Source organism: Microcaecilia unicolor, chromosome 5, assembly GCF_901765095.1.
Source record: "Microcaecilia unicolor chromosome 5, aMicUni1.1, whole genome shotgun sequence".
NCBI classification, from domain to species: domain Eukaryota; kingdom Metazoa; phylum Chordata; class Amphibia; order Gymnophiona; family Siphonopidae; genus Microcaecilia; species Microcaecilia unicolor.
Window position 1 is genome coordinate 177,985,857 of NC_044035.1, and position 26,791 is coordinate 178,012,647.

The 26,791-nt window shown below is 45.0% G+C and overlaps 1 protein-coding gene across 2 annotated transcripts in view; it reads left to right on the forward strand.

Annotated features, from left to right (window-relative positions):
- ST3GAL2 (ST3 beta-galactoside alpha-2,3-sialyltransferase 2) overlaps positions 1-26,791 on the forward strand; it is a 236,995-nt gene that overhangs the window by 135,691 nt on the left and 74,513 nt on the right. For both annotated transcript variants that reach the window (XM_030203613.1, XM_030203612.1), the window contains exon 3: positions 17,323-17,516. In XM_030203613.1, coding sequence (XP_030059473.1) covers positions 17,323-17,516 — 194 coding nt within the window. The remainder of the gene's footprint in view (positions 1-17,322; positions 17,517-26,791) is intronic.

Genomic DNA, 26,791 nt, shown 5'->3' on the forward strand with positions numbered 1-26,791 from the left:
AAATCCAGATATACAATATCAACCGGCTCCCCATTGTCCACATGTTTGCTTACCCCCTCAAAAAAATGCATTAGATTGGTGAGGCAAGACTTCCCTTCACTAAATCCGTGCTGACTTTGTCTCATCAGTCCATGTTTTTGTATATGCTCTGCAATTTTATTCTTAATAATAGCCTCCACCATCTTGCCCGGCACCGACGTCAGACTCACCGGTCTATAATTTCCCGGATCTCCTCTGGAACCTTTCTTAAAAATCGGAGTAACATTGGCTACCCTCTAGTCTTCCGGTATTACACTCGATTTTAGGGACAGATTGCATATTTCTAACAGTAGCTCCGCAAGTTCATTTTTTAGTTCTATTAATACTCTGGGATGAATACCATCAGGTCCCGGTGATTTACTACTCTTCAGCTTGCTGAACTGACCCATTACATCCTCCAAGGTTACAGAGAATTTGTTTAGTTTCTCCGACTCCCCCGCTTCAAATATTCTTTCCGGCACCGGTGTCCCCCCCAAATCCTCCTCGGTGAAGACCGAAGCAAAGAATTCATTTAATTTCTCCGCTACGGCTTTGTCCTCCTTGATCGCCCCTTTAACACCATTTTCGTCCAGCGGCCCAACCGACTCTTTGGCCGGTTTCCTGCTTTTAATGTATCTAAAAAAGTTTTTACTATGTATTTTTGCTTCCAACGCTAATTTCTTCTCAAAGTCCTTTTTTGCCCTCCTTATCTCCGCTTTGCATTTGGCTTGGCATTCCTTATGATCTATCCTGTTACTTTCAGTTGGTTCTCTTCTCCACTTTCTGAAGGATTGCTTTTTGGCTCTAATGATTTCCTTTATCTTACTGTTTAGCCACGCCGGCTGACGTTTAGTCTTTTTTCCCTTTTTTCTAATACGTGGAATATATTTGTCCTGAACCTCCAGGATGGTGTTTTTAAACAGCATCCACGCCTGATGCAAGTCTCTCCTCATACGTCTTGTTACGCAAATCCCATACCATTCTCGTAGCTTTTCTTTGCACCGCTTCGATTCTTTTTACATCCTTAGCAAGATACGGCCTCCAAAACTGAACACAATACTCTAGATGGGGCCTCACCAACGACTTATACAGAGGCATCAACACCCCCTTTCTTCTGCTGGTCACACCTCTCTCTATACAGCCCAACAACCTTCTAGATACAGCCACCGCCTTGTCACACTGTTTCGTCACCTTCAAATCCTCAGATACTATCACCCCAAGGTCCCTCTCCCCGTCTGAACCTATCAGACTCTCGCCACCTAACACATACGTCTCCCGTGGATTTCTATTCCCTAAGTGCATCACTTTGCATTTCTTCGCATTGAATTTTAATTGCCAGACCTTAGACCATTGTTCTAGCTTCTTCAAATCCTTTTTCATGTTTTCCACTCCCTCCGGGGTGTCCACTCTGTTACAGATCTTAGTATCATCCGCAAATAGGCAAACTTTACCTTCTAACCCTTCGGCAAGGTCACTCACAAATATATTGAACAGAATCGGCCCCAGCACCGATCCTTGAGGCACTCCACTACTCACCTTTCCCTCCTCCGAGCTAACTCCATTCACCACCACCCTCTGGCGTCTGTCCATCAACCAGTTCCTAATCCAGTTCACCACTTTAGGTCCTATCTTCAGCCCATCCAGTTTATTTAAAAGCCTCCTGTGGGGAACCGTGTCAAAAGCTTTGCTGAAATCTAAGTAGATTAAGTCCATAGCTCGTCCCTGATTCAATTCTCCTGTCACCCAATCAAAAAACTCAATGAGATTCGTTTGACACGATTTCCCTTTGGTAAAACCATGTTGTCTCGGATCTTGCAACTTATTGGCTTCCAGGAAATTCACTATCCTTTCCTTCAGCATCGCTTCCATTACTTTTCCAATAACCGATGTGAGGCTTACCGGCCTGTAGTTTCCAGCTACTTCCCTATCACCACTTTTGTGAAGAGGGATCACCTCCACCGTTCTCCAATCCCTCGGAACATCTCCCATCTCCAAGGATTTATTAAACAAATCTTTAAGAGGACCAGGACCTCTCTGAGCTCCCTTAATATCCTGGGGTGGATCCCGTCTGGTCCCATGGCTTTGTCCACCTTTAGCTTTACAAGTTGTTCATACACACTCTCTTCTGTAAATGATGCTGTATCCACATCACTATCTACATAGCGGTTCGCAGTATCTTTTAGTCTCACAATTCCCTTTTTAGTCATTCTCCTTTCACTAATATACCTGAAGAAATTTTTGTCACCCCTCCTTACATTTCTAGCCATTTGTTCTTCCGCTTGCGCTTTCGCCAGACGTATCTCTCTCTTGGCTTCTTTCAGTTTCCTCCGGTATTCCATCCCGTGTTCCTGTTCTTGAGTTTTTGTGTATTTCTGGAACGCCAACTCTTTAGCCTTTATTTTCTCAGCCACTTGCTTGGAGAACCATATCGGTTTCCTTTTTCTCTTGCTTTTATTTACTTTCCTTACATAAAGGTTTGTAGCCCTATTTATAGCTTCTTTCAGCCTGGACCACTGTCCTTCCACTTCTTGTACTTCCTCCCAGCCCATCAGCTCCTTCCTCAGGTATTCCCCCATTTTAGTAAAGTCAGCACGCTTGAAATCCAGGACTTTGAGTTTTGAGTGGCTGCCCTCCACTACAGCAGTCATATCAAACCAAACCGTTTGATGGTCACTGCCGCCCAGGTGGGCACCCACTCGGACATTTGACACGCTATCCCCATTCGTGAGCACCAGATCCAGCGTCGCTCCCTCCCTCATGGGTTCCGTCACCATTTGTCTGAGCAAAACACTTTGGAAAGCATCCACGATCTGTCTACTTCTCTCCGATTTCGCCGACGGAACCTTCCAATCTACATCCGGCAGATTGAAATCTCCCAGCAACAGCACCTCCCTCTTCTTCCCTAACTTTTGAATATCCGCGATCAGATCCCTATCTAGTTCTTCCAGTTGTGTCGGGGGTCTGTAGACAACACCCACATGGACTGAGGTTCTATCATCTCTTTTTAAGGTGATCCATATCGCTTCTTCTTTTCCCCAGGTCCCTGTCATTTCAGTCGCTGTGATATTATTTCTCACATACAGAGCTACTCCTCCACCTTTACGACCCTCTCTGTCCTTCCTAAATAGATTATAGCCTGGTATGTTTGCATCCCATTCATGGGAACCATTTAGCCACGTCTCCGTGATTGCAACAATGTCTAAGTCTGCCTCCACCATCAGGGCTTGAAGGTCATTTATTGCTTAGACTGTGAGCATTTGCGGTCATTGCATTCCATCTACATTTCCTGGTATGTGTTTTAGTGATTTGGGGGTGTCTTAACCCTTTGGGTACCTTCCTATCTTTTTGTTCCACCTTCATTCCTTTTTCTTCTGCATCCGTTCTATTTTCAGGAATATCACAGTGCTGTAATGGTGCAAACGAATTCTGTAGGGGCATCACTTGTGAGGGCGGATGCTTGTGTGTCACATAACGAACTCTGCCTGAGCCTACTGTGAACCATCTATTTTTAGGTGGTTTTATCCTTTGAGGCAGTGGTGTGAATTTGGTTTGATTCTGAGCAGTATGATTTTGTGGAGTCTTTGAAGCTGCTTTAAGTGTATCTACTACTACTACTACTATTTAGCATTTCTATAGCGCTACAAGGCATACGCAGCGCTGCACAAACATAGAAGAAAGACAGTCCCTGCTCAAAGAGCTTACAATCTAATAGACAAAAAATAAATAAAGTAAGCAAATCAAATCAATTAATGTGAACGAGAAGGAAGAGAGGAGGGTAGGTGGAGGCGAGTGGTTACAAGTGGTTACGAGTCAAAAGCAATGTTAAAGAGGTGGGCTTTCAGTCTAGATTTAAAGGTGGCCAAGGATGGGGCAAGACGTAGGGGCTCAGGAAGTTTATTCCAGGCGTAGGGTGCAGCGAGACAGAAGGCGCGAAGTCTGGAGTTGGCAGTAGTGGAGAAGGGAACAGATAAGAAGTATTTATCCATGGAGCGGAGTGCACGGGAAGGGGTGTAGGGAAGGACGAGTGTGGAGAGATACTGGGGAGCAGCAGAGTGAGTACATTTATAGGTTAGTAGAAGAAGTTTGAACAGGATGCGAAAACGGATAGGGAGCCAGTGAAGGGTCTTGAGGAGAGGGGTAGTATAGGTAAAGCGACCCTGGCGGAAGATGAGACGGGCAGCAGAGTTTTGAACCGACTGGAGAGGGGAGAGGTGATTAAGTGGGAGGCCAGCAAGAAGCAGATTGCAGTAGTCTAGACGAGAGGTGACAAGGGTGTGGATGAGGGTTTTGGTAGAGTGCTCGGAAAGAAAGGGGCGGATTTTACGGATGTTGTAAAGAAAGAAACGACAGGTCTTGGCGGTCTGCTGGATATGAGCAGAGAAGGAGAGAGAAGAGTCAAAGATGACCCCAAGGTTTCGAGCTGAGGAGACAGGGAGAATGAGAGAGCCATCAACAGAAATAGAAAACGGGGGGAGCGGGGAGGTGGGTTTGGGGGGGGAAAATGAGAAGCTCGGTTTTGGTCATATTTAATTTCAGGTGGTGTTGAGACATCCAGGCAGCAATGTCAGACAAGCACGCTGAAACTTTGGTTTGGATGCAAGGTAGAAAGGTAGATTTGGGAATCATCAGCATAGAGATGGTAGGAAAAGCCATGGGATGAGATTAATGAACCAAGGGAAGAAGTGTAGATAGAAAAGAGGAGGGGACCAAGAACAGAACCCTGAGGTACGCCGACAGGCAGAGGGATAGAAGTAGAAGAGGATCCACCAGAGTGAACACTAAAGGTGCGGAGGGAGAGGTAGGAAGAGAACCAGGAAAGGACAGAGCCCTGGAATCCAAGTGAGGACAGGGTATAAAGAAGTATGCTGTGATCGACAGTGTCAAAAGCAGCGGAAAGATCAAGAAGAATGAGGATGGAATATTGACCTCTGGATTTAGCCAGTAATAGGTCATTGGAGACTTTAGTAAGCGCAGTTTCGGTTGAGTGGAGAGGGCGAAAACCAGATTGTAATGGGGCAAGAATAGCATGTGAGGAGAGAAAATCAAGGCAGCGGCGGTGAACAGCACGCTCAAGTAATTTGGAGAGAAAAGGAAGGAGGGAGATGGGTCGGTAATTAGAGGGACAAGTAGGGTCAAGTGAAGGCTTCTTAAGGAGAGGTGTGACCACAGCATGTTTAAAGGCAGCAGGGACAGTCGCAGTGGAAAGTGAGAGGTTGAGAATGTGACAGATAAAAGGAATAAGAGTAGGAGAGATGGCATTAAGAAGGTGGGTGGGAATGGGATCAGAGGAACAGGTGGTACATTTAGTTTACTAAGCTCCTTTTTTAAACTAGCGAGCTGATGACATATAGGACAAGCTTTTAGTGTCCAGATGATTGGCCTTGAAACTAAAGCACCACAATTATTACAGAGAATAAGAGTCATGCTGATGTATTTGGTATGAATAGGTATGCTATGATGGGGTTAAGAGTATGCAAGATTTACTTTACTCTTAAGCCACACAGGCAGAGAGATTTGTATTTGGGTGGAGTTAATTTGTGATAAGTAGTGTATGTAGGAAAGCTATTTAGGAAGTGGAAGTCTTGGGGTGGGTGGGATGAGGGGCAGGGTGGGGGGTTAAAATGTAAAACGTGTGGATTGTGTTTGTTGTAAAACCTATCTCTAGAATTGTATTAAGCCACTTATCTACACAGCTGGTTAGGATAAGGGGAAGACAAGGTTACAAAATGCACCAGAAATGTCCAAAAGCACAGTTTTAGAGTAGGAAATTCCTGGAAGAAAGCCAGCACAAAAGTCTTATCTGTGTGAGTTTCCTTGAGGCAGGAGACAAGTGAGGCCCTTGAAGTTGCCCAGCTCTGAACAGAAACTAGCCCCTCCTAATCGTTTTAGATTGTCTGCAGAAAGCCAGGTGGGATGAGGATGGGGTTGGGAAGGAGTTTAGTACAATTACAGTCAAGGAAAGAGAGTTTTAATACTATCTGGCAGTTTTGAAATCCGAAATCTAGTTTTCCAGATTTGCAGATATCAATAAAGCAGTTTGAAAACAATCAGGTCACACACAGTCAAAATCACAATATTTGCAGAGCAGTTTAAAACCCTTGTTTTCTCTTTTTAGGAAAGATTTAAGTGCAAAGACAAGGGCAGACAAAAGAGATAACCAAAAGCACAGTTTTAGAGTAGGAAATTCCTGGAAGAAAGCCAGCACAAAAGTCTTATCTGAGTGAGTTTCCTTGAGGCAGGAGAAACTGTGCGAGAATATGGGATCAGAGCATTATAAATGCATACTGAACTAAAATGGTTATGAAAAGACAAAATTCTGTCACAGGTGGATGAGTTGCATGATGAGCTAAGCCAGTTCTTTCTTACTGAACACTTAAACAGTGACTTTGTAACATTATTGTCTGATTAGACTCGCACAGTCCAAGCTGATCCTGGTGCAATTGTGTTGCATCAAAAGAGAGGGATTCAAAAGCGCAGATGTGAAGCAAATTCCAGTTGAAGGGAGAAATGAGGAGAAGCTTGCCCTGGAGAGTCAGGTGCTGCCCAGACAGCCAGGCAAAGATGGGAACTAAGCTGTTTGTTTTTTTTTTAAAGAGGTACTCTGTATTAGAGGCCACGGTAGGTAAGCAAAAAGTGCTTATTGGTAACATTTATGCCCCTAACAACTACGACAAAAAATTTTTCCAAACGATAATCAACTTCCTTCTTAAGCAGCCACACACTGAACTTATAATAGGGGGTGATTTCAATGCAGTTTGGGATCCCTCACTAGACAAATCAGTACCGGGCAATTCCGCGACATATTATAATAATAGAGGTCTATTGAAGATGAGCCAGTTATTAGACCTGACAGATGTCTGGAGGATACTCCATCCGGGTTTGAGGGACTACACGCATATGTCACGGGCTCATTCGACACAGTCGCGTATTGACTATATTCTGGTTTCCAGCCAGATGTTTGGGGAAATTGCAAAGGCAGAGATAGGGCCATATGTGATATCTGATCATGCATGGGTTCATATGGAGTGGAAGCCACGTGGCCAGGTTCGAAGAGACAGTAGGTGGCAATTCCCCATAGAGTTCTATACAGACCCCATACTAAAAGGGCGTTTGCAGGCCAGCTGGGTGGAATACACGACACAGAATCATGAACATCAGAATGACCCGGTTTTATTTTGGGAAGCCGCAAAAGCTGTGCTTCGGGGGGAAATTATCAGCCATGTGCATTATGTCCGGATTACCAGGGATAGGCAGATACTGCGACTGAGTAAACAGCTTTGTCGTGCGAGGATGAGGTTTGGGGATACCCATACGGCAGATGCCAAACAGCAGGTGCTGGATTTACAATCAGCACTGAATGAACTTTTACATAGGCGAGCACGTAAATCTCACATATATTATAGATACATGCTTTATAAGCACGGTAACAAAGCAGGCAAATTGCTGGCCAAGCTTCTTAAACAAAAAGGGGGAGCTAAACATATTTTAGCCCTTCGAGGGACGGGAGGAGGTTTTAAAACCGCAGACAGGGATATCTGTAATATTTTTCAGACCTTCTATAAAAATCTTTATGCCCCCCCAGAGGAAGAGGGTCTAGTGAGCCAGATGTACTTAAGTAACCTTAATCTCCCTAAGCTTACCCAACGAGAGCGAGAACAATTGAATCAACCATTTACGGAAGATGAGGTGAATATGGTCATCACACAGAGCCCTTTGTTAAAGGCCCCAGGACCGGACGGGCTAAGGGCTGAATTTTATAAAATGATGGGGGAGGTTATTATTCCGGATTTATCCAAATTTTTAAATCAAATGATAGATCAGAAAGCTATGCCGTCCGACCTGAACAGAGCACAAATCATAGTATTACCTAAACCAGGGAGGGACACATTGGAGCCAACATCATACCGACCCATATCTCTGTTGAACTATGACACTAAGTTGATGGCAAAAATTTTGGCAAATAGATTGGCTAGAATACTGCCCCGTCTGGTACATGAGAGCCAAGTGGGCTTTGTGGGGGGTCGAGCTGTAAGTAAAAATCTGAGGGCGATCTTAGCATCACTAGAATATGGGGAACGCAAGGGCTTGGCGTCTCTGCTAGTCAGCTTTGATGCCGAAAAGGCCTTTGATAAGGTACATTGGACATTTCTTTTTGACACATTGGAAAGCTATGGCTTTTCCGGCAGATTTATTGAGGCAGTTCAAACCTTATACGCAAACCCAAGCGCCTCGATATGGGTTAATGGGGTAGCTTCGACGAGTTTTCCTATTAGGAGAGGAACTAGGCAAGGCTGTCCCCTATCTCCCCTCCTTTTTGTATTGGTGCTAGACCCCCTCATTCGTGACATTATGGAAAATCCCTTGATTAAAGGAGTGAGCATGGGCACACAGACATTTAAAATTGCAGCTTTCGCAGACGACCTTCTGGTTCACTTGACCTCCCCGAAGGAGTCTTTAGGGACGCTGCTGGAGACGTTTCAGGAGTATGGAGATTACTCAGGCTTCAAGATCAACTTGGATAAGTCTGAGGCGCTGGCATCCCCAACTGTAGGCGTAGAGGATTGGGGGGACGAGTTTCCTTTGCGTTGGGCAAATCATTCGTTTAAATACCTTGGAATTCGACTTACAATGCAAACAACAGAACTACATCGGTTAAACATTAAGGCCCTCTTAGATTACACTAGAGACAAATTGGACTCTTGGAGGGGTTTACCACTGTCTTTAATGGGCAGGATTCATTTGATACAGATGGTGGTTTTCCCACGCTGGCTATATGCCCTACAGACCTTGCCCATACGTCTAACAAAGATAGATCTAAAGCATGTAAATCGTTTGTGCGGCCAATTTTGTTGGGCCGGTAAGAAAGCAAAGCTGCAGCAGGGCTTGCTGGTGGGAGGCTGGAAACAAGGGGGCATAGGGTTCCCAGATCTGTTCCTATATAATCAGGCATGCCTGCTACGACATGTGAGAGACTGGCTTGACTTAACACAGTACTACACGCCTACACATTTAGAACAGCCTTGCCTAGCACCACATGATATGATTGCACTACTCCACCTACCCCGAAATAACATACCCCCACATTTTAGGAAAAGTGTATTGCTTAATCCCCTTCGGTTAACATGGCAGTGGTGGGCTGGACAATTGGGGGGACATCCAAATATTTCAGACCAAATTCCGATTGTGGGGAATGCAGCATTTGAAGCGGGAATGGGCAACCCAATATTTAAGAGCTGGGGACAGCGAGGTATTAAAAAGATGGAACATCTGCTTTTGGAGAGGGGGGGTCTAATGCCATTCGCAGTCTTAAAACAGAAGATAGGGTCTGATTGGGGAAATCATTTTGCTTATTTACAAATTCAGCATTATGTACAGGCAATGCCTCAGGAAGCTTTGAGAGGTCGCTTGGGGGACAAGATACAGGAGTTTTTTAGGGATCTGGCGACAGAAAGACACGCGATATCCGATCTATATGGGGCCTTGGCCCGTAAGAGGCCGATACAACAGTATGAGAAAACTAAAACTAAATGGGAACAGGACCTGGGGACTTCACTGGCATCCTGGGATATAGTGGCTTCCTTGAAAGGGATTAGACAATTAGTTACAGACGAAAGTCTGAGAGAATGTGGGTACAGAGTTATATTACGGGGATACATGACCAAAGTACAGCTGGCCCGCATGCGGAGGTCAGAGAGTGATACCTGTTCTAAATGTGATGAAGGTCCGGGCACGTTTTACCATGCTCTTTGGAAATGTCCTAAGGTTCGGACATTTTGGCAACGTGTCCGTGGCCTTTTGGTGCGGCTGGGTGTCAGGGTCCAGGGTACTGAGAGGCAATTTTTGATTGACCAGCCCGGGTCATTTGCTCCTAATAAAGCACCGGCGATCCTTCTAGGAAGGAAGCTGTGTTTGGTGGCTCGTAAATGCATTATGCAGTACTGGACTTCCCCGGAGGCACCTGCCTATTGGCATTGGAGGAACCAGGTTCATCTCCTGGCCTCTTGGGAAGCTCGAGAGTCTAAAACCTCAGTTAAACGTCGACAGCGCTTTCTTCAAATTTGGTCTCCTTACTTACAGATGCTAAGCCCCCGTGGGAGAAGTCTGCTCGTTAACTTTGGCTAGCTTCCACAGGGTGTGTCGGAACCAAATGCGGTTACTCCCGTTATAAATGTACTTATCTGGGAATGGGTGGGGAGGGTGGGGGGTGGGAGAGGGAGGGAAGGGTGAATTGAAGTATGTTAAGCTTAAAGTATATAAACCTAGGAGTGCAGTACCATGGCGTAGGAGGGGTGTGTGACAATGTTTTCTCTACTCTGGAAAGTGATGTAAACTTGATCTGATCTAAATCTCAGCATTATAGACCGGTGTGCCGGGGGTACTAATAGACACCTAATTCTGTATGACAGTTTTCTCTTAAGCAAGGCATCCGGCGGTTACACCGGTCCGTTTGAGAATAGCAGTAAAGATCAGCAGCAAGAACTGCTTATTTAGTGGCCTTTCTAGCTGCCGGAGATATAGGTATGGGGCCATCAGAGATAAGGCCCTTTGCCTTTGCACTGTACTGTTTTACTTCGCACCGAAGAGTTTGTTATAAAAATTTTTCTTTTCTTTTTTCTGTACTGCAAAATGTTTTCTACCATGTTTACTTTGTAAATTAATAAACAAATTCAAACATAAAGAGGTACTCTGGGGGCTTGGTGTAAACCTATCCCTAGAGGGGTGCTCAGAGGCACGGATAAAGACAGCTGGAAAGATAAGTAATCTTTATATCCATGGTTGACGCCTACTGCTGAAAGTATTTTGGTGCATCGAGTCTACTAATGTAGTTGCATGGATGAGCAGTGTTTTTTAGACAGTGATAGAGCCATGCTGATCTGCTGCATTGAGCACAGAGTGTGTACATGCTGGATCATTTTAACATATTCATTTATATGTTGGAAACACATACCAGAGCTGACCCGACACAGGCATATTGCCAAAACACAGCCCATGTTGGGTCCTTAATAAATTGAGTTCCTTCATACCATTTCTTGCGGTCCACTGTGCTTTCTCCAGCTGCAATTGTGTTGCATGACATTGTAATTGATCATTTGTCATATTTAGAAGACAAGTTGCAATATTTTTTATTTATTATGTATTTATTTATTAGGATTTATTTACAGTGTACAGTAAGAATAGATCAAACATAAGCAATATGTCAGGTTCTCAGGTTCAGAGCCTGCGGGGCCAGGCTCTGGAGCAAACGTGAGCCCTTGGGCTGCTGCCGAGGAGCGACAGCAGCAGGCAAAGCCCACCAACCAACACTGGGCAAGCACACCGGCAGGGACTGCAGGCACTGCCCAGCGAGCCAGAACACATGGACTGGAATCCCCCGCACTGGAGGACACAGGACTGGAACACACTGGACTGGAACACACACTGGACCAGAGCACACTGGACTGGTCCGTACAGCTTCACCTGCACTTAGCCACTGCCCCCCAAGGGTTGAGCCCCTGGGTTCGAGTGCTCGGCAGGACTTACCGGAAACCAGATGACACAGGGACCAGGACTAGAACAAGCTTGAAACTGAAGTGCTCCTAAATCCTAAACTGGCAAAAAGTGTTCCTAAGCCCGACACCAACAGAAGAGCTCCTAAGCCCTACACTAACAGCAGTGCTCCTAACAGAAACTAACAGGGGTGCCCCTACGCCCTACACTAACAGGAGTGCAGGGAAGCCACAAGGGAAAAGCAAGGAAGAAAAACACAAGAACTAGCAAAGGTGCTTCCTAAGCACCAACCTACAGCTGTGCCCCACAGCACTAAACTAACCAAGCACTAAACCCACAGAAGTGCTTCTAACAGAAACTAACAGGGGAGCAGGGAAGCCACAAGGGAACAAGCAGGAAAGCCAAATACACAAACAACAAAGGTGCTTCCTAAGCACTAAACTAACAAGGGTGCTCTAAGTACCAAACTCCAGCACTACACTAACAGAAGTGCTTCTCACCGTAACAACAGGGAAAGCAGGGGAGCTAAACACGTACAAGTCACAAATGCACTCTGCACTAACACTGACCTTAGCAAAAGCAAGCAGGGAAACTAGACACAAAGTCAGAAGTGCACACTGCACCACCCTACCTAAAGCAAATGTTGCAAAGGCTCCGAAGGGAAGAACACCACTTCCTTATCAAGGCCCTCCCTGATGATGTCACACTCCCTAGACCCAGGCAGACAGCACACTGAAACCCAGAGAGGCCCAACCCACACCAATGCAGCACCGTGAAGCACTTGAAGCCAGTACACCCAAAGAGAGGTAGAGCTAACTCAGTCCACACACACAGCTGTAGTAAAGTGAAACAATTAGAGTCATGCTGCTGGAAGCTGCCAGCATAGAGAGAGAGAGCTAGCTCAGAAAGGACAGACAAAAGAAACAGAAGCCAGCTAAGAAGCTGACCCCCAGGAAAAAGGTAAGTTAGAGGGGTTCTGACCACAATCATAACACAATAAACAATTACAGCAGTAAAAATATTCAAAAACAATACAAAGTATGGTATGGTATACTATTTACAATGTCAACACAATACGTAATAGAGCATTATAGGTGATAGCGAAGGGTAAAGCAAAGATGTAACATATAGAAGGGTAAGAAAGTAGGAAGAGTTAGAAAGTAAGGTGATTGATTTAAAGAAAGTTGCACATGAGGTCAGAGAAATGGTTAAATATTATCTCAGCTAGGGTAGGAGTGGATAAACATGTCCTGCTGCAGTATATGCAGCCTGAGTCACTCCTTGTGTTTGTGAGTGAGACTAATTAGTTAGTTACTTCTTCCATTAAAGGCTTGGTTGAAGAGTCAAGCTTTCACCTGCTTCCTGAAGTAGAGATAGTCTTGTTTTAAGCACAACCTTTCAGGTAGTGCATTCCAGAGTGTGGGGGCTACTCCGGAGAAGGCTTGCTTGCAGGTTTCACATCGTGTAATGTCTTTTTGAGAGGGTGTGGTTAGTGAAAGTCCTTGGGAGGACCTTAGTGTGAAACATAGAGGGTGTTTATTGTCAGTGGAAATGACTTACGAGTGTGTTTGTCAACCATCATTTAAACTCATATTGAAAATCTTTCCCATTCTTTGCAAAGTCAGCTGTCATGTTAGCCTTGGTTATGCCTTCTGCTTTTCATATTTGTCCAGGTGTTTTCAGTCTTAGCAACAACTATTGGCAATTTACAGTTATCAGAACTAACACAATGACATTGTTTTGTTATTAATGCACAGTTATAGATACAACACAATGTAATTAAGTGGGAAAATTAACACTACCTCTAAAGCGAGCTAGCTTAAACACCAAATTAATAAATAAATACAATAAATGCAGTGTGTTGACTGCTAAATGGATCTTACAAAGGGTGTCTTGGTCAAAGAAAAGGTTGGGAAGCACTGTATTGAGGATTATTCATCAATATGAACCATCCCACACACTTAGATCTTCATTTCAGATATTACTAGAAACCCCAAATTAGCTTCCTGACCAAAATTAAAATGGAATAAGGTCTTTAGCATGATTCCTTGGAGCTACTGGATCAAACTACCCACTGAATTGGAGGATAAGGAAAAGTTTAAATGCCCCAGCATGAGACCCATCTTCATGCCCCAACCTGCTTCTCTCACCTTCCTCCCTGTCAGCCCTAACCTTTGTGGCAACCCCCTTCTTGCAGCTCCAACACCATAGATGCCAGCTCGATCGGTGCTAGAACACCCCCAATATTGAGCAAACTCTTTATGTATTGGGTTTAGCAGCTGCCAATCATTTTCAAATGTTGTCTCCTATGCCCAGCACTAGAACCTTTTTCTCTTCCATATATCCTTTAACATCTGCCCTTTCTCCCATCCCCAGCCCCTATTAGCTTCAAGCTGCCTTTTCCCAGTTCTAGCATCAGACCTTTTTCACAGCCCTAGTATGAGCACCCTTCTGCTATACCACCATCAGCAAACTTCAACCCCTTCTCTTGCCCAGGACCCATGTCAGCCTACAGCCCACTTCTCCCACCTCCAGCCCCCATGACAGCAGCAGTAGCAGCTGTAGGACAATAGTTTGAGACCCCTGGCATAGTGGTTGGGGTTGCCAACTAGATCCATGATTCGCCCGACAGTGTATGCAGGGACTTGTATCCTTGCTTTTCTTAGGGAATCCAATGGGGAAATTAGAGCCACAAGTGCCTGCTGCAATAGTGTAAGCCCAGGACTGGATCAACCCTGTTGGGTGAATCTGGATCTATTTGGCAACCTTAATAGTGGTCCTGCATCTCTCTCTTTTTCCTCCTGCACCTCCCTCCCCCAGTCCATCTCCAGTATTTCTCCCTCTCACTTTCCTCTCATCCGTTGTCTAGCATTTCTCCTTTCCTCCCTTTTACCCCTGGGTCCAACACTTCTTACTCTTTATTCCCTCCATCTTTCCCTCCCCCTTCCCTCTGCCCATTGGCCCAGCATTTATTCCTCCCCTCCCTGTGGTCCAGCATCTACTCTTTTTCCACTCTACTCCTTCCATGCCCACGATCCAGTATCTCAATCTTTTTCTTAGCCCCCCTCCCTCAGCTTCTACCTTGAAATCGCTAAAGGTCACCAGTAGCGACAGAGCTTCACACCCACTGGCTGAGGCCTGCGCTGGAGCCTTTCCTCTGATGCGGCCCACCCATTCAGAAGCAGGAAGTTGCATAGGGGGGGGGGGACTTGTCGGAGGAAAAGCTCCATGGCAGGCCAGAGGCAGCAGTGTGATGCCCTGTCGCTGTCAGCAACTTTAGCAATATGTAGGTAAGATATGTGGGTTGGGTGTGGGGGTTGGGACTGAGAGAAAGAGAGAGAGATGCCAGATCATGGGCAGGGAAGGGTGAGCTACTGGACCTCTGGTGGGGAGGGGGAGGAAACTTGGTAGGCCTTAGGTTTAGAAACAGGCAGCCCCTACAATTGAGCGACCCTGGGCATTTTGTTGGTCTTGCTCAATGGTAGCTATGCCCCTGCTGGCTGTTTTTTAAAATTCTATATTTGTGTTTTCATTTGCAGATCTTTTCATTGTTACTTTATCCTTTCCTCATTTCTCTCCCCTCCCCTTTTATTTTTCATCCTTCTCCCTGAGCAGGGGACAATGAGACTCTTCAGTGCATGTGGTTGCATAATTTTCTGTTTAGCATTTCAGTTTAAGCATAGGCATATCATCTGGGGCTTGGATCTCATGAGATCTTACAGGTTGAGCTGTTTGACCTGGTTATTGCATGGATGGGAGATCTTTTTTCAAATGAAATGTTGAACTGAAACATTGTATATGGTGTGAGCATTAACAATTCCAAATTATGTAGAGATGATACTAGTTCCATTATTTTGCCTAAATTTCAATTAGTTATAAAATGTTGTAAACGGGCCCGCTGTTCCAGTATGTGGGGGGAGGATGCCGCCTCCCACAAATAGACAGATCTCCACAAATTGCCACCAGTGGATACTTTAAAATATTCTTTTATTTTTCAAGTTAATGACAAACACTTCAGTCCAGAGCCCTGGGTTAGGGATTCAGCAGGCAGGGCTGTTATGCCTCTCTTAGGCCCAGATGCATCAACCAAACGTAAAAAAAGCAAAAACGTAAAAGCTGTTACCGAATTTTAAAAAACAAACAATGCAGCAAAAAAACAAGTCGCACATGTTCGGTGCGGTATTGTAAAGTACAATGCATCAATCTGGTGGAATCCCCGTCGGTAATCGGCCCCTAAAGCATGCGCAGAGCAGCCAAGCGTTATGCTAGCTGCTCTGCGCATGCCACAAACGTTAAAAAAAACAACCCACAAACACGTGGATTGGGAGGGGGCAAAGGCGCTCGTCAGGAGCATCCTTTATGGACGGCCTTGCCCCCCCCCCCCACCCGTGGTCGCCGCTGCTGCTCCCCGCTTCCTCCCCCAGCATTAAATAAAAACACAAAACAAAACTCAAAGCTTTAGGAGCCCTGGCCCCCCTCCCTTCCTGTCTCTAAACTTTTTCTCCACACAGCTCCGCCTCCCTCCACCCCCGCCACCCCCCTGAGGTCATCGCCGCCACTCCCCCCTCCACCGGGCCCCCCCCTGCATTACCAGCCCGTGCAGCGCCTCTCACCTCTGTATGAAGGCGCTGCATGGGCAAGAAGACCATCAGATCGCTGCAGTCTTCAGGACGTCTCTCTCCTTCTCTGACCTGGCCCCGCCCCCGTCCGACATAAGAAACCTATGTCAGACGGGGGCGGGCCCAGGTCAGGGAAGACGAAGGAGAGAGACGTCCTGAAGACTACAGTCAGCGATCTGATGGTCTTCTTGCCCGTGCAGCGCCTTCATACAGAGGTGAGAGGCAGGGGCACTAACTGGTTCATATCCACATTTTTCTAGTATGAAAACACTTCAGATGAGGGGAAGGAAGGGCAAACTGGGCAATCGGTAGGGGTTGTAATGGCAGTACTTAGAGAAAACTGACTGAAAATGGGCCTTGCTGTCTTTATTTGCTATTCATTTTTACTCTATTGAAAGGTAAGGTCTGAATGGTAAGCCGAGGGTGATTCCTTCTTGGCCTTTTGCTTGAAACTGAGAACTTGCATGAGGGGTTCATTCCTGCCACCCAGTCCCTTTAAGAACATGAAACTGTTTGGACACTGGCCAAAACATGACGTTCAAACCCCCTAATTGAAAAATAATTAAGGGAGGGTCAATATTCAGAATGATTTAACCAGGCAGGAGAGGCTCTGGCCCAGTTAAATCATGGTAAGCAAGCCATCCTTGGATTTTCACCGGTACTAACCCTGCAGTGTGAAAATCCAGTGTGACTGCCATGGCACTTGCCATTTAGTGCCAAGATGGTCTGGGCCAGGAATTATGTGGGCACTGGTGATATTCAGTGATGGTGCACATACAGCTAATTTGCATTTAGGATCACATGAAAGACAGTCCTAACTTTGGCTGTTTAGCTATGCGAGTATGCCATACTTGCATAATTTTTGTGCACTGCTGCAGACCCAGATATTTAGTGCCTGGATAGGGTCCAGCACTAATATCCGGGTCTAAATTAGCTGGCAGAGGTCATCATTTAAAGAAACACTGATCACTGCTTGCTAGATATAGTCCAGTAAGTTTCCATTTTCTCTAAGCTTTATGTTCTACAGTATTAAAGATCACATCTCTTCACCCAATCCATTTCTTCAAATTGCCCCATGTCAACACAATTTAAAGGGACCGTGTATTTTGTAGTAGTACACATGCTGACGTTGAATTCCATGCCTCAATGTTTTAGCATGCAGACACTTCTCCAGCTTCTCCATCACTTTCTTCTACAGATGCTGCAGCCACAATTCAAGACTCAAAATACCCATGAGGCCTTGGAGAAGGTTTTCCAGATTGTGCCAGATAAGAACCCTTATGGACGCCGAGACCCTAAGAAGTGTTGGCGCTGTGCTGTGGTGGGGAATTCTGGGAACCTGCAAGGCTCTGGCTATGGAAAGGACATCGATGAGCATGACTTCATCATGAGGTACGTGGATGTCCCCAAGTTACACAAAACCCACTTTTGTAAGCCATGCCTCTTGACTTCAGCCATGAAAGTTGAACCAAATAGGAATGAGCCCTGGGTGTATGATGAGCATTTTTAAAGTACACAAAATAGGATTGTCATCTGAAAAGGAAAATTGTGCACTTCATGTGGGTGACCTCTACTTCCTTTTCCGTATTGATTGAACATTGGAAAAGCCGTGGAAGCAGTTTTCACATGGCTCGATATTTAAAAAGAGCTATGTGTGTACTGGTTGCCAGTAAATGTGTAAATCCTTAACCCAGAGTTTTCAAAGGCTGTATGTGAATAGTGATGCCAAAATCCACTCTAACTGCTTCAGCACTATGCCATATAGGGAAAATTCTATAACAGGGCACGTACAATTAGGCATCTGTTTTATATAGGAAAGTAAGCACCTACTGGTGTAACCGGGTATCTATGGGGCTGACTGCAGGAGGGAGCCCAGCTAACTCTTGCGGTTGGTGACGAACATGGAAATTCAATGCTGGGGCTATATCTGGCGAACAGCATTGAACCTCTGGGGGTTTTTTGGTTGATAAAAACATAGCTGGTTAAGCCAATATTCATCAGCTGTCTGGCTAAGTTATAGCGACCAAAGGTAGACTTGCTATTTACGCGTGTCTATCTGGCCGCTAAACTCAGATGGTCAGCAAATGAATATTGGCATGACATAGCCAGTGTCCGGTCTATCCGCTAAGCGGTAATATTCAGCCCAGATAGCCGGCTATCTCGCACTGAAAATTAGCACTTAGCTGGCTTAATGCTATTTAACCGTCCAGGAGCCATTCCTTGCCAGTTTATTAATTTTAAATATTGGCTGATATGTGCTTAACATTTAGGTGTGGACATTTAAGCTGGACATAGAGCTGGTGTAAGTGTTAGCACTTAAGTGCTGCAAATAGCCACATAACTTTACAGTATTCTGAGCCCCATCCATGCTTTGTGCCAGTGAATGTCCCCTTTGCAGATATATGCTATGTAAGTTAAACAGGCATTTGCAAAATAGCGCTAAAGGTGGCATGATGGCATATATGCTTGTTTAAGTGCACATATATTTATTTATTTATTGGGCTTTATTAATTGCCTTTATGAAGAGATTCACTCAAGGTGATGTACAGCAGGTACAGTTTAACATATAACAATTTTGTTAACAGCTTAACAATAGTAAAATAGCCAAGTATAAACATAAATACAATAAATGAGGTAAATTTGAAAACAGTACTACTACTTATCATTTCTATAGCGCTACTAGAGGTACTTAGCACTGTACACTTGAACATGAAGAGACAGTCCCTGCTTGACAGAGCTTACAATCTAATTAGGACAGACAAACAGGACAAACAAGAGATAAGGGAATATTAAAGTGAGGATGATAAAATAAGGGTTCTGAACAAGTGAATAAGGGTTAAGAGTTAAAAGCAGCATTGTGGGCTTTTAGCTTAGATTTGAAGACGGCCAGAGATGGAGCTTGACGTACCGGCTAAGGAAGTCTATTCCAGGCATATGGTGCAGCAAGATAAAAGGAACGGAGTCTGGAGTTAGCGGTGGAGGAGAAGGGTGCAGATAAGAGAGATTTACCCGGAGTTCCCGGGGAGGAATGTAGGGAGAGATGAGAGTGGTGAGGTACTGAGGAGCTGCAGAGTGAATGCACTTATAAGTCAATAAGAAGAGTTTGAACTGTATGCGGAAACGAATAGGAAGCCAGTGAAGTGACTTGAGGAGAGGGCTAATATGAACATAGCGACACTGGCGGAATATTAGTCGTGCAGCAGAATTTTGAACAGATTGAAGAGGAGAGAGATGGCTAAGTGGGAGACCTGTGAGAAGCAAGTTGCAATAGTCTAAGCAAGAGGTGATAAGAGTGTGGATGAGGGTTCTGGTAGTGTGCTCAGAAAGGAAAGGGCGAATTTTGGTGATATTATAGGGAAACAAACGACAGGTTTTAGCAGTCTGCTGAATATGTGCAGAGAAGGAGAGGGAGGAGTCAAAGTTGACCCCAAGTTTACGAGCTGATGACACAGGAAGGATGAGAGTGTTCTCCACAGAAATAGAGAATGGGGGAGGAGGAGAGGTTGGTTTAGGGGGAAAGATGAGAAGCTCAGTCTTGGTCATGTTTAGTTTCAGATGGCGCTGAGATATCCAGGCAGCAATGTCAGACAGGCAGGCTGATACTTTGGCATGGATTCCTGCTGAGATTTCTGGTGTGGAGAGGTAGATCTGGGAGTCATCAGCGTAAAGATGATACTGAAAACCATGGGATGAGATCAGAGTACCAAGGGAAGAAGTATAGATGGCGAAAAGAAGAGGTCCCAGGACAGATCCCTGAGGTACACCAACTGACAGTGGGATAGAAGTAGAGGAGGATCCATTAGAGTATACACTAAAGGTACGCTGGGAGAGATAAGAAGAAAACCAGGAAAGAACAGAGCCCTGAAATCCAGGTGAGGACAGCATCTCAAGGAGTAGGTTGTGATCAACAGTGTCAAAAGCAGCAGATAGATCGAGAAGGATGAGGATAGAATAGAGACCTTTGAATCTGGCCAGGAACAGATCATTGGAGACTTTAGGAAGCACTGTTTCAGTTGAATGAAGGGGGCAAAAGCCAGATTGAAGTGGTTCAAGAATAGCTTGAGATGAAAGAAAGTCAAGGCAACGGCAGTGAGCAGCACGTTCAGGTATCTTGGATAGGAAAGGGAGGAGGGAGATGGGGCGATATTTGGAAGGACAGGTAGGGTCCAATGAAGGTTTTTTAAGGAGTGGTATGACTACGGCATGTTTGAAGGCATCAGGAACAGTCGCAGTGGAAAATGAAAGATTGAGGATATGACAGATAAAAGGGATGACAGTAGGAAAGATCGTGTTAAGTAGATGGGTGGGAATAGGATCAGAGTAACAGGTAGTTAGTTTCGAGGAGGAAAGAATATGTGTAGTTTCCTCTTCAGTGATTTCAGAGAAGGGAGGCAGGAGGGTTGAGAGAATTGACTAAGGGAAGGAGAGGTGGAGGTGACCTGGTTAAGAATTCAAGTTTAATCTTGTGAATCTTATCATGAAAGTACTCAGCCAGAGTCTGGAGGGAAAGTGAAGGGGGAGTTGGAGGTGAAGGCACTTTGAGGAGAGAGTTCAGTGTGGCAAAGAGACGTCGAGGGTTTGAGCCAAGAGAATTTGTCATCTGGATATAATAGTCCTGATTGGCAAGTAAAAGAGCAGACTGGAAGGAGGTCAGCAAGAATTTGAAATGTATGAAGTCAACATGGGCACAGGATTTCAGCCAAAGGCGTTCGGCTGAGCGGGCACAAGAATGTAGGTAGCGGATTCTAGAGGTCAGCCAAGGCTGGGGTTTGGTACAAAACCTAATAACAGAACTACCATGAAACAGTATAAAAAAATATACACATGTAACAGCACAGGAATTCAAATAGTAGAGATATAATACAATGTTAGCATAAAACAAATGATACACCTAATAAGCAGGAAGTCTTCAGCTGACAGATTTTGGGTATCCTCATTAGATAAAGTAGTTATGTTTTGAGTTGGGAGATGCTGGGGAATGGGTGGAGAGTGGGGGGAGGGCAGAGGCTGAGTGAAAATTTTGTGCTCACCCACTTTAAGTTCAGGTCCAACCAAAATTGGCTCTCTGGCTACGCCACTCATACAAAATCCTACAAAAGTCACTCAGAGCCTATAAAGCAATTCTACCGTATTATAACAGCACTAACTTTAAGATGCTACACAATCAGAGCCTACCTAGGAACAGGCAGCACTGTAAACACTGTAGTGAGCACTAGTACAATCCACAGTACTCACCCATGCCGACTACTGCAACAGTATATTCATCGGTTGCAAAGCCCAAATCATGAAAAAAACTCCAAACCGCTCAAAACACAGCAGCCAGACTCATCTTTGGCAAACCACGATTTGAAAGTGCAACACCACTTCGTGTAAAACTTCACTGGCTTCCTATCAAGGAACGCATAAACTTCAAAGCCCACACAATGATCCACAAGATCCTCCATGGCGAATCTCCAAGCTACATGAACAACTTGATTGATCTTCCAGCCAGGAACGGGTCCAAATCTTCTCGTACTTATCTCAATCTCCATCTTCCCAATTGCAAAGGCCTCAAATACAAAACCTACTATGCATCCAACTTCTCCGTTATAGGCAGCCAACTCTGGAATGCAATACCTCGACACATCCGAACAACCAATGAACACCTACCATTCCGAAAGCTGCTTAAAACTTACCTCTGCAGACAAGCTTACCCAAATAACCCAACTTAATTCTCAAACTCAAACCACACTACCCATACTCCAATCCTCTCCCACACATCCCTCCCTATTGTCCTACTCTTTCCAACTGGATCATCTCTGTGATACTTCATACCATACTCTGTGTTATCTCTATGGTACTTTGTACCACACCTTGTACCTTACTTTGTGTTATCTCTATGATACTCTGTACCACATCCTGTAAGTCGCACTGAGCCTGCTATCGAGCGGGAAAGAGCGGGGTATAAATGCCATAAATAAATAAACAAACCTGATTAGTATGGATTAATGCTACACATTCAATGCTAACAGAAACTCTGTCTCTTTTACACATGCAAAGCACAAACAGACTCTCAACAAGTATAGAATAAATAACCACAAACTAAAAATAGAAATTTGTACACACTAATTAAATTGAACCCCCAAGAAGCAAGACTCTGTATAGAATGCAACAACTAGGGAAAGAGAAGCAGTGACACATGCCTCCCTTTGCTTTGAAAAAATGTAAAGACAGTGGATGTAAATTTCAAAAACTGACATATTCCAATAGCCACGTTACAAAGTAATAAATAAAACAAAAACTGAAAATAAGGTGATATCTTTTTTATTGGCCTAACTTAAAATTTTTGGCCACAACCTCTTTTCGTATGACAGTATACCATAGCAACCTGAGGAAGGAGGCTTTGCCTCTGAAAGCTAGAAAACTAGTCAGAAATGTATTTAGTTCAGCACCATACGCTCCCAGACGTGCTCCAAGTTATTGCTGTAGAAGATCTCTGAATCCCTCGCGAAATGGGGAAAAAGAGAGGAAAGGTATGGGATTATCCCTCGACCCCCACCGGGACCCACCTTTTGCAGCAACCGACACTGGAGCAGTTAGGGTTGACGACGGGACCCAGACAAGCTTCCTCCCCAGCTATCGGCGCCAATGCTTCTGAGTTGGCCAGCAGTGTAGATGTGGTTTCCCTGAGCCCCGTTCAGCTTGCAGCCCCCCACAGCCAGGAGGAGAAGGCATGGAAACAAGTCCTGCAGCTCGGCCTCCAGGTAGTGAGTACCTTGAACCAGATTCTCAACAGACCCCACCCCCCCCGTTCTTTCTTTGGGGACTTTAGTAAAACCTGCCGTAGTGACAATGGAGTCACTCTGGGACTTGACATTCACTCTACACTCTTCTTTGCAATTATTGACTTCTAAAAATACAGCTGAAATTAAGGTATTGTCGGAAGCAGTCCTTATTCAGGTGCAGACAACTGCCCAATAGTTTTCTGAAGTGAAACAACTAGGGAAAAAATTACAAACACTGGAAAACTTGGGACAAGTCTCAGTTAAGGAGAGAATTTTTACCTTTCGTCAATTGGAATATTTAGAGAACCAATCTAGGAAACTTAATTTGAGACTAACCAATTTTCCTAGGTCTCCTTTGATAACACCTGTAGATATGGTAAAGAAATATTTGGTTGAAATTTTAGGGATGCCAAGTGACTCACTGCCTCCTATAGGTCGTGTACAATACTTACAAAGTAACATAAAATCTGCTGTTGGAATTTCTCAACCTGAAATAGGAGAAGGTATGAACTTGACATCTTTTTTAGAGTCCTCCTTAGAGGTTGTTACCCAGAGAACTACTGTCATGGTGTCTTTTGCCTTGGAGATGGATCGAGATGCTGTTTTGAGGCTTTCCTTTAGACACGTGGAGGGGCATTTTCGAATGGAGACGCCCATCTCTAAAGGTGCCCATCTCTGAGGACGTCCCCGCGAAGGGGCAGGGCATCCCGTATTATCGAAACAAGATGTGCATCCATCTTTCATTTCAATAATATGGTCGGGGACGCCCAAATCTCAACATTTAGGTCGACCTAAGAGATGGTCGACCTCAGTTTTCACCGATAATGGAAACCAAGGATGCCCATCTCAAAAACGACCAAATGCAAGCCCTTTGGTCGTGGGAGGAGCCAGCATTCATAGTGCACTGGTCCCCTTCACATGCCAGGACACCAACCGGGCACCCTATGTCACGTCTGTGGCCGTGACCCCTCTCAGACTCACCTTATTTCCTGTGGTCAGCTTCTGAGCTGGCTTCTGTCTGTTCGTTGTGAGTTAGTACTGTCTCTGTCTCTGTGTGCTGGCTGCACTAGATTGTCTGTGTGCTGTCACCCGTTCCAGACTTTAGCCCAGTCCAGTCCGGATCTTCCAGGCTGCCAGATTTGTCTGTCTTGTTTGACCCTGCACAGCTCCCATAGTAGCCGGGTGATTGCTGCAGCTGAGAGCCTCAGTTGCTGCTGGGCTTATTAGCCATTTGGAATCTCTCTGCCTTTGCCTTTGCATCATCTAAGGCCCTGGTATGTTGGTGCTTGCTGCACTTCTGCCCAGTCCAGTTTATAGTTTGTATTCTTGCCTGATTCTAGCTTAGTCTTTGTGTAGCTTTGTGTCCTGTACTGCTTGTGTTCTGTATTGCTTGTTTCCCAGTCTTGCTCTTGTTTGTATGTCTTTGTCTAGTGCTAGGTTGTCTGTGTTTTTCCCCTGTTTCAGTGGCTGCTTGCAGCTTTCAGTTCTGTCTCTTGTCTACCAGTGTTTGTTCCCTGTTTCAGTGGCTGCTTGCAGCTTTCAGATCTGTCCCTTGTCTGTCTGAGAGTCCTAGTCTAGTTTTCTGCCTAGCCTCCCTGTGTGCCCTGCTGTCCTTGTATGTTCCTTTCCTCTCTGACCCTCAGTCCTGGTTCAGCCTAGTGGGTATCCAGTCCTGCCTTACCCAGTAAGTCCTGCCGGCCACCTGCAGCCAGGAGCTCAACTCCTGGTCAAAAGTGGCCAAGTGCAGGTGAAGTTTAAGGGTACCTGCTCTGCTTAAGTCCTGCCTGTTCCAGCTGGTTTTGCCTCTGCTGCAACCCCAGTCCGGGGTTCCAGTCCTGTTCTGCCTAGTCTCCGGTGTGGGGTGGTTTTGCCTGTCACTGCCGCTCCTCGGCAGTGGCCCAAGGGCTCACAAACCCAGGTTCCAGCTTTGAAAACGTGACACCCTAGGGCGCACTGCAGTGGACTTCACCAGTTGCTCCCAGGTGCATAGCTCCCTTACCTTGGGTGCTGAGCCCCCCAACCCCCCCCCCCCAAAACTCACTCCCCACAACTCTACACCACTACCATAGCCCTTATGGGTGAAGGGGGGCACCTAGATGTGGGTACAGTGGGTTTCAGGTGGGTTTTGGAGGGCTCACATTTACCACCACAAGTGTAACAGGTAGGGGGGGTGGACCTGGGTCCACCTGCCTGAAGTGCACTGCACGCACTAAAAACTGCTCCAGGGACCTGCATACTGTTGTGATGGAGCTGGGTATGACATTTGAGGCTGGCATAGAGGCTGGAAAAAATGTTTTGTTTTTTTTTGGGGTGGGAGGGGGTTGGTGACCACTGGGGGAGTAAGGGGAGTTCATCCCCGATTCCCTCCGGTGGTCATCTGGTCAGTTTGGGCACCTTTTCGAGGCTTGGTCGTGAAAAAAATTGGACCAAGTAAAGTCGGCCAAATGCTCGTCAGGGACGCCCTTCTTTTTTCCATTATCGGCCGAGGACGCCCATCTCTTAACCACGCCACCGTCCCGCCTTCGGTACACTGCCAACACGCCCCCTTGAACCTTGGTCATCCCCGCGATGGAAAGCAGTTGAGGACGCCCAAAATCGGCTTTCCATTATGCCGATTTGGGCGACCCTGAGAGAAGGACGCCCATCTCCCGATTTGTGTCAGAAGATGGGCGTCCTTCTCTTTCGATTATGCCGCTGTTAGACTCTCTGTTCTTAGGATCTAAAATAAGAATGTATCCTGATTTATCTAAAGAAACGCAGAAGAGGTTCAAGGCCTTTTTGGCTATGCACCTGAGGACTTTGGCTTTAGGGGCCAATTTTGTACTCCAATTTCCTTCTATGTCTATTATTTCAATCTAAGCAGTTTCAATTCTTTGATCCTAAGCAGTTAGAAGAAGTTTTGTTATCTAAAGAAGAGGTGAATGTGATTGTTAACTAATAGATAGCACACTGTGTGATAGGCTGGAGGAAGATAATGTGTCAGCAGTAGCTTCTGGGTTGAAATTATTTTCTAATGTATATTAATATGATATTTTCATTTTCTTGAATCTGAATTGCCTAATTATAAAGGTCGAAGATGTTATTTTTATTTCAGCTTAATGTTAATAGGGATAATTGGTTTAAGTTATTATTTTCCAATTGCTATATCATCTCTGTTTGAGCTGTATAATATATAAATGAATACAAATAAAATAATAAGAATGTATTTAGTTCAATAAAAATGTATCATCTTATTTTCTATTTTTTAAACTTATTAACCTTTAAGTGGGCGAACATGGCTACTGCATTACTTTATCCTAAATTAAGAATAAAATTATTGTTCTATCTTTGTTGTCTGACCACTTAATTTTTTTAATTGTGTTGTCCCCAGACTCTGATTACTGCTTTTTGTCTTAATTCTCTTTCTAAAGATCTCCTGTCCATTTGTCATTTTCTCTCCATCTGTCTTCTTCTCTTCTACTATATCCATCTCCAATACTGATCTGTTCCTTTCAGCTTCTTCCATTTTTTTCTGCATCTGTATTCATTCAGATTTCATTCATTCTTATTATCCAGTATCTGCCTTTTTGTTACTGCATCTATCTACAGCTTTCCATCTCTTTCCTTCACCCTGGTCCTCCCATTTTCCTTCCTCTTATTCCCCAGTCTTCCACTATTTATTTCCTTTCTCCCCACCCCTCTGCCATCCAGGATCTTCTCTCTCTACTACTACTATTACTAATCATTTCTAAAGCAGTACTAGACGTACGCAGAGCTGTACACATTATATGCAGGTACTTTCTCTGTCCTAGAGGGCTATCTCTCTACCTCTTCCATCTAGCATCTTCTCTCTCTCTCTCTCTCTCTCTCTCTCTCTCTCTCTCTCTCTCTCTCTCTCTCTCTCTCTCTCTCTCCTACTACTAC